This window comes from Chiloscyllium punctatum, chromosome 32 (genome assembly GCF_047496795.1).
Source record: "Chiloscyllium punctatum isolate Juve2018m chromosome 32, sChiPun1.3, whole genome shotgun sequence".
Lineage (NCBI taxonomy): Eukaryota > Metazoa > Chordata > Chondrichthyes > Orectolobiformes > Hemiscylliidae > Chiloscyllium > Chiloscyllium punctatum.
This window is the reverse complement of record NC_092770.1, coordinates 68,849,236-68,857,834: the sequence shown is the minus strand read 5'-3', so window position 1 is coordinate 68,857,834 and position 8,599 is coordinate 68,849,236. Positions and strand designations below refer to the sequence as shown.

At 39.1% G+C, this 8,599-nt stretch overlaps 1 protein-coding gene across 1 annotated transcript; it reads right to left on the bottom strand.

Annotated features, from left to right (window-relative positions):
- Positions 1-255: 255 nt before the first annotated feature.
- LOC140457809 (lactosylceramide 4-alpha-galactosyltransferase-like) lies at positions 256-1,423 on the bottom strand. Its single transcript, XM_072551428.1, has one exon. The coding sequence runs from the start codon at positions 1,416-1,418 to the stop codon at positions 297-299; it is 1,122 nt and encodes a 373-aa protein (XP_072407529.1). The 5' UTR covers positions 1,419-1,423; the 3' UTR covers positions 256-296.
- Between the last annotated feature and the right edge of the window lie 7,176 nt (positions 1,424-8,599).

Genomic DNA, 8,599 nt, shown 5'->3' with positions numbered 1-8,599 from the left:
TATTACAAATGTGAAACATCTATTTGTCATCAAAACTTAAAGTCTTAAAGCTTTTCCTATTGACTCAATATTGATTTGTTTTTTCAAAATGACAGTTTTACAATTATTTACCTAATACTAACAGCTGACCATCCTCAACATTATCAAACACAAACGGTCATTGTAAAGTGTGGCTCAACTTTAAACCGCATTTCTTTAAAGCCAAATTTTACATCGGATAAGGTTTGATTTCAATTTGGTTTGATGATTGCCATCTTTAAAGTCATGTTGTAATCATTGCTTGAAATTTCAATGGTCTATGTTTCCTGCCAGCTCATTATTTTATACGAGATAGGACAGTAAACTGAGCTCAGTTGGTCAATCATCACTTTCGATCCCATCGGAAATGAGGTTCCATGACTCATTTTATTCCATATGTGTACGGCGTAAGAATTCTTCAGTAACTTCTGAGCTTCAGACTTGCTCATTAACTCAAAGTATTTTTTCCAGTCCTGCCAACGAACTGGATAGAATGCTTCAGGAGGTAACATCCTCACACCTTTGCACTGTTGAATCTTGGCTATGCTCTTCTTTTGACACCACTTTTTAAGAACACGGGTTACTAACTGGGGTCCTTGGTGGCCCCAGATCCATCCATTGAAGTGTTCAACAAAATCCTTCAAGCAGTTTCCAATGAAATCATGGCCCCGATCAAAGGACAAAAAGGCTGTATTCAGTAAATACTGTTCTTCTCTGCCAAGGCTGTTGGTGAGATTGAGCAGATTTTTGAGAACAATAATGTCAGTGTCTAAGTAAATCCCACCATATTTCCACAGAAGGACAAGTCTGCAGGCATCGGCGATAGTTGGTATTAGATAAGGTTGCCACCATTGATGCAGGCTGGAATACCATGAAGACAATGGAGTGTCCACAAAAAGTTTTTTCAGATCTAATGGCCTGATCTCAACATTAGGAAAACAGTTCAACAAGGAAATCCCAAAGGTTTTAACTTTTGTAGCTGAAAGACCTTTCATGTAAAAGACAATCTTGGCCCGGGGATGAGATCTTGCTGCAGATTCCACAGAACACAAGGACAAAAATGTGGGGTTAGTTCGGTCAGAGACCTCCACAAAGAAAATAGTTGTATTATCATGAGTTTGGGAGTCACCATCGCTATCATAATTGAAGTCAATGGATGGACATTTGATGTGATTGGATAATCTGTATTTCACAGTTAGACTTTGAGCACCACCTCTGTAGTACAGCATTAATGCCAATGATATCAACTTTAGTAATATCAAACTACATATCCATAACTTACACCAGAAATTATTCTTTGCTTTATTCTTCAGTACTAAATATCTCTTAATGAAATTTTGCTGCTGCTGCTGTTCTTCATCAGACAACTTTGAATGAAAATGGCTCATTTTTCTAACCATTGCGAAGCGATGTTCAAATTTTCCAACTTAGATTCTTCTGCAAACAAAAGACAAATACTTTCTTTGCTTTTCCAAGTTATCACCATGTATATTTTAATCAATAAAATCAATCAAATTAACAACAAAAAGCAAATTCAATGATGGAGAATTTGCCCAAACCGATAATTATGCTATTGAGGGAAAACAAAGTAAAATTAAAATTACGTAATCCATCCTATATATTCAAACAGAACAACATTTAAAAGAATATCACAAGAACACATTGCTAACTGTATACTGATTATACTTCCTTTGATACAGTTGGTGGGCATTAACCAGAGAATCACTTGGGGTCCTATAAATAGGATCAGATTGAAACGTGAATGGGATTAGGAGTACTTTAATGACATTTTTTGACCCAGAAGCAGTAACAGTAAAGAAATTGTTGATTACTGTAAAGATGTTTGAGGAATGTGTTTTAAAGCTTCTGAAAGTAACTTTTAATGTGTTTAATTGTGAAGGGATCAATCATCATTTTTGAAAAAGATATACTGGTTGGTGTACTTACTACAGCAACACTAGATCAGGGAAGCAGTATCAACAGGAAGCAAGTTCAAGTATAAAAGCTATGTTCTGACAGGCAAAAGGCAAGTCAAGAGCTTAAGAGAGAAGGCAGTAGGCCAGCTGAATCAGAGAGTTGGATTCCTGAGCAGTCGAATATGTTTATCACAGCTATCCCCAAATGATTCACTCCTAATTGATCAAATGCCCAGAATTCAACCATATGAAATGTCAGTTCTGACATTAAGTTACCACACCAATGGAATCTCAGAGTTCAGAACATTCTGGAAAGAGGACTGCCATTGTATGGAAGATTGCACGGGTGGAATCTCATTTTCAAAGTCTTGGTGAAGATTTAGCCAAGTTGTTATGATCTCAGTTGATAGCAATATTGGACAACCCCGAGTGAAATGTGGCGTGATTGATCATGAGTTTTATTTTTGTAGGTTGGTTACCATAGTGGTTATTCACTGAACTGATTCACACAAGGCTATAGTAATAAATAGCCATTAATAATCGCTCTTTATGACATTTAGGTTCTGGAACTCTAAGATGCTTCAATGCACCAATTAAAAATAAATAGACAAAAGTTCAGCTTGTTGTACCCAATTATCTTAGTAAACTAATTTTTGAAGCTCATTTCTTAACTGATAAACTAAGCTCACACAAATGACTGACATCACAGAAGCGAGTTAGATGATAAAGGGGAAAGGATATCAGTAAGATGACCATGATTCTTAAACCAAAAATATACCACCTTGCAAATCCAAGACTGCTCAGCTGTTGTTCATAAAGTCATACCATACGGAAACAGTCTCTTCAGTCCAACCAGACAATGCTGAACATAATTCCAGATCTTCCTGTCCCTGGCCCATATCCCTCCAAATCTTTCCTATTTATGTAATTATCTAAGTGTCTTTTAAATGGTTCTAACTGTGCCAACATCCATAACTTCCTCAGCAAGTTCACTCCATGTATGAGCTACACTCTGTACTAAAAAAAATTACCCCTCATGTCTTTTTTAAAATCGCTTTTCTCTCACCTTAAAAATATGCTCCCTAGTCTTGAAGTCCCCCATCCTAGGGAAAAGACACCTATCATTAACCCTATCAATATCCCTCGTGATTTTATAAACCTCTGCAAGGTCACCTCTCAACCTTCTACACTCCAGTGATGAATTTGTTCTGAACCCTCTCTAACATTCAGAGATGCCACTGATCAAGCACAGCTGGAGTGCCCAGTAAGGTTAATGAGCAGCAATACTTAGCAGGCACACAAGTTAGCAATGTGTTCTTGTGATATTCTTTTAAATGTTGAATTTTGACAAATCCAAGAGCAGCCTGGTTCCACGCACTGAAACCGAGCAGACTACCTGCCAGTGGAGCTTGCTCAACTTGGAATAAAGCCCCAAATTCTACTAACTGTCATTAGCTGATTATTCTCCGTCCACTTTGTAATTAAAGGCTTCATCAAGGGATCTCACTCTAGAGCTTCAGTGAAATAAAGACTGGTGACTCTCATGGTCAGATCCTCATCCTTACATCTAACCATCACGGAGTTTCCTTTAGCTTTAACAGAAAAGGCGGAGCTGCTAATATCCAAATAGGACTTTATCCAGAGCTGAAAATGTGTTGCTGGAAAAGCGCAGCAGGTCAGGCAGCATCCAAGGAACAGGAGAATCGACGTTTCGGGCATCAGCCCTTCTTCAGGAATGATTCCTGAAGAAGGGCTGATGCCCGAAACGTCGATTCTCCTGTTCCTTGGATGCTGCGCTCTTCCAGCAACACATTTTCAGCTCTGATCTCCAGCATCTGCAGTCCTCACTTTCTCGTCAAGGACTTTATCCAGACTCAGCCCAATTCAAAGCTTATCTGTGTACCACCTGCATGCATCGTGTGCAATGATACACTGAATCAAGCTGTCACCTCACAATTCAAATCTATTGGATAAATACTTCCAGCTTTCACCAATTCTGGAGGAGCAAGGGAAAGAATCAAGTTTAGTAACAAAGTGTGCAACATTTTCCTACTAAAATTTTCACTGCCTTGAAAAAGATTCTGAAGCAAATATCAGCTCTGTACCCATCCCCCCCCCGAAGATCTTTAGATCATATTCAAGTGGGAAGAACAGTGAATAATATCAACAAAATGCTACAAATTACAGAGAGCCATGGACACCACTTTGTTCAGTGGATACATCACAAGAGAAGCTCAGTGTTAGATATGTGCCACCAAATAATGTTAGTATTCAATGGCAGATACCATGCTGTGTAAACATACCACTTGACAACTTCTGGTCCCAACCTGTACATAACCTTGTCCATTAAGTTTTCTTTCATAAAGATATTAATCTGGGTCAAAAACAAAAGCAGATCAAGACCCTGAAGGCAATTTGAGAACAACTGGTTAATCCTGGAAGTTTAATCTTCTTTAAAAGCTGTCATAAGAAAGAAGGACTTTCCCCATTTCCAGTGGAATTAACTACATTTTCTGGTCTTCATGGAAATGGTCAGCCAGTTGGGCTGGTCTAATGCAGCCACTTACATCATGAGAACAGTCATTAAAGAGCATGATAGTGAACTTTGGACCAGGTCTCAGTGATACTCAATGTACTGAGGCTTCAATTCAGTCAGTCCCTCATTAAGTGGCTTTCTTCAGGCTTTGGATGCTTTTTTACTGCAATGACAGAGACAGCATCTTTCTTTCCACAGGTCAGGAAACTGAAGACCATCTCATTCACACCCACACAAGCTGCTTTTCACCTGGAAGCCAACTATAGGGTTGGTGGCAGGCAGAAGGTCTTTCTTGTCTGTACTGACCAAATCTCATTTTTTTGTACACACTCCCCCTTGAGGCCAGTTCATTTGTAACTAAACCTCAACCACTGGTTGAATAAACAAGGTAAAAACAATGACTGCAGATGCTGAAAACCAAATACTGGATTAGTGGTGCTGGAAGAGCACAGCAGTTCAGGCAGCATCCAACGAGCAGCGAAATCGACGTTTCGGGCAAAAGCCCTTCATCAGGAATAAAGGCAGTGAGCCTGAAGCATGGAGAGATAAGCTAGAGGAGGGTGGGGCTGGGGAGAAAGTACCATAGAGTACAATGGGTGAGTGGGGGAGGGGATGAAGGTGATAGGTCAGGGAGGAGAGGGTGGAGTGGATAGGTGGAAAAGGAGATAGGCAGGTAGGACAAGTCCAGACAAGTCATGGGGACAGTGCTGAGCTGGAAGTTTGGAACTAGGGTGAGGTGGGGGAAGGGGAAACGAGGAAGCTGTTGAAGTCCACATTGAGGCCCTGGGGTTGAAGTGTTCCGAGGCGGAAGATGAGGCGTTCTTCCTCCAGGCGTCTGGTGGTGAGGGAGCGGCGGTGAAGGAGGCCCAGGACCTCCATGTCCTCGGCAGAGTGGGAGGGGGAGTTGAAATGTTGGGCCACGGGGCGGTTTGGTTGATTGGTGCGGGTGTCTCGGAGATGTTCCCTAAAGCGCTCTGCACCAGTTTAAAATAGTTATTGCAAGTGCTGGTCACTTGCTTTTAAAAAGTTCAGCAATGCCATCTACAATCCAAGGTTTTTGAAAGTCTTTTTTTCCCCATTTCAGTTCACAATCAAAAATATGCAAAAATGAAAAACTATGATCTTTACATTCCTTCACTCTAAGAAAACACACCATTTCAAAAACACACAAAATATGAATTATAGAACATCACAAGGCTTACACATATTCAGCCTGCTTTCCCCAATACAATCTTAGGATTTTCAAAACATCTAACTCACACCAATATTTTACACTTGGGACAAAGCATTCTCATCAGGTTCTCGACTCTACGATTGTAAGGACATACTGATAGCCTGATTTTGTTTTTAAGACAAGTTCCTACATAACCTAATGCTCAACTAATTGGTTCAAAAACTGTGATTAGGAGGTACTGGTGTTGGACTGAGATGGACAAAGTTAAAAATCAGGCAGCACCAGGCTATAGTCCAACAGGTTTATTTGGAAGTACAAGCTTTTGGAGTGCTGCTCCCTTAGGCAGGTAGCTAGTCTGGCAGGATCATAAGACAATTTACAGCACAGTGCCATGCAACCGATACAATATATTGAACAAACCTAGATTGCTGTTAAGTCTTTCATCTTTTAGAATGGATTGCAGGTTTCAAATCATTAGTATGTAAATCCTAGAACTGCTTTCAAGTAACATTCCTAAGATAACTTCTAGTTTTATAAAAAAGTAACATGTCAGCTCAGACAGTGCATTAAAGGTGTGTGGTTAGATTCTGTATGTATTCTAATCTGGAGTCAAACTTGTTCTGTTTCCAAACTAGCAGTTTATGAAGTGTCACATTTTTTATAAAACCTTAAGTTATTTCAGGAATGGGACTGGTTAAATTGGTTCTTTTTAAAAGGATGTTAATTCAGATCAGGCATCAAGAGAATAGATCAGTTTTAAATTAAGCATGTTGTGACCAGGGCCTGGATGAACAAAGTGAGTCAGTTAATCCCATCTCATCAGGAAGTTTAGCAATTTTGTGTGTTCCAACTGAAACTAAAATTTGTGAATTTAGCTGGAAGGTGATTGCATTACTTTGTTGAATAGAATGATATTTATCACTGTTCCTGTTATTGACCAATCTTCAGTGTATACTCTGTTGATGGATGACTGGCAGTTAAGTCTTTTAATATGCACATGCAATGTTGAATTGGTCATAAACCCCAACTCATGATTTGCATCCAGGAATGAAAACCAATTTGTTATAAATAAAAAGTGTACTCAAAATATGAATGCTCTCAGGAATTAAGAAACATGATTTCTTCACTTGCAAAGTTGCAGTGGGACATCCAACTCTCAGGAATTTGGTTGTTCTAACATTTGTACATAACCATGCAAAAGAACCGGCCATATTTCCCAAGCAGCTGTATTTGTCAGCCACAAGTATGAGCTGTCCATTATCTTCTCATAAAAGTGATAAAGATTTAAACATTTAAGTAGGTTTTATTCAATATTTTAGATGTGGGACATAAGTTTACAAGCTTACTTAGGAAAAAAGATACAAACAACTAATATTATTTGACAGAACAGTCAGTCAGTCAGTCTCCAGAAGAAGTTACTTGTGCAGAAAACCATATTTGACATGCAGCAGGTTTTTCAGTTCCGTTGACTTAGGTTTTTCCAGTTGATTGTAATCTCCACTGCATTACTGAACTCCGGGAATTGTTCAATTAAAACAATTATGTATTGCCACAGATTGATTACTCATTTCTTCCTGGAAAGAAAGTGTGATCATTAATTCCTATACCACTAGGTTTTTGACAGGAAGGTTAAAAAGAGGTATGCTTTCTTTTCTCTATCATCTCTTCAGGTAATGCAATGCTTGAAACCAAATCAACACATGATTCATGTACTAATCTCTATCTTTGAGTTTGCCTCAAAGTGTGCAACATGAGATTTAACATTATTGCGTTACTTAAAAACACTAACTACTTTGGAATAAAGTCCCCACCCATACCACTGACTGGATAGGAGCTGATGGTGTATTGATGATTGGAAGAATAGCTCTCCTTATACATATTTAGGTTTTTTTTCAATATTACTCTCCATCCCAATACTTTGCTCATGCATCTGTGTTCCATTGTCTGTATTAAGATGGTAACAAGGTCTAGTCACAAGTCCAGGTGCAAACCTGATCCCAGGCTGGACCTTACATCCCAAACAGATGGGGGAAGGAGGCTTGCAATTTTATTCCTGGGCTTCACCCATTGCAATTATCCATGTTCAAGTAAATAGCAAATTAAAGAGGATGTCTGAACAAGATTGATGAATAAATGGAATATTCTGTTTGACAGAATGGGAATCTTGATCTTCCTCACCATCCCCCTCATTGGTACAAACAAGGGCAGGACTTTTATAATTAATGATAGGTCCTTGGGTAGTGTTAGAGAGCAGAGGGACCCAGGGTTTCAGGTACATAATTCTTTGAAGTTTCTGTCACATAGGCTGGTTAAAAAGGTCAAACTTGTTCTGTTTCCAAACCAGCAGTTTATGAAGAAGTGTCACATTTTTTATAAAACCTTAAGTTATTTCAAGAATGTGACTGGTTAAATTGGCTTTTTTAAGCATGCTTGCCTTCATTGCTCAGTTCTTGGAGTATAGGAATTGGAAAGGTAAAACTGTATTCCTGATGAAGGGCTTTTGCCTGAAACGTTGATTTTCCTGCTCCTCAGATGCTGCCTGAACTGCTGTTCTTTTCCAGCACCACCAGTCCAGAAACAGGAGGTGGAAAGTCATGTTGAGATTGTACATGTCATTAGTGAGGCCTCTAGATTGTTGTGTCCAGTTTTGGTCACCCAGTTATAGGAGGAATATTAAGCTGGAGGAGGTTCAGAAGAGATCTACCATGTTGCTACCAGGTATTGAAAATTTGAGTTAAAAAAAGCTGGGATTTTTTTTTCACTGGAGTATAGGGGGTTCAGAGGTGACCTTATGAAAGGTTGATAAAACCATGAATATAGATAGGGTAAACAGTAGGTGTCTTTCCCCTTAGATGGGAGATTAAGGCTAGGGGGAAATATTTTTTTTTAAAAAGGAGAGGGGAGAGAGAGAGAGAGAGAGAGAGAGAGAGATTTATTTTTTAAAAATGAATGAGA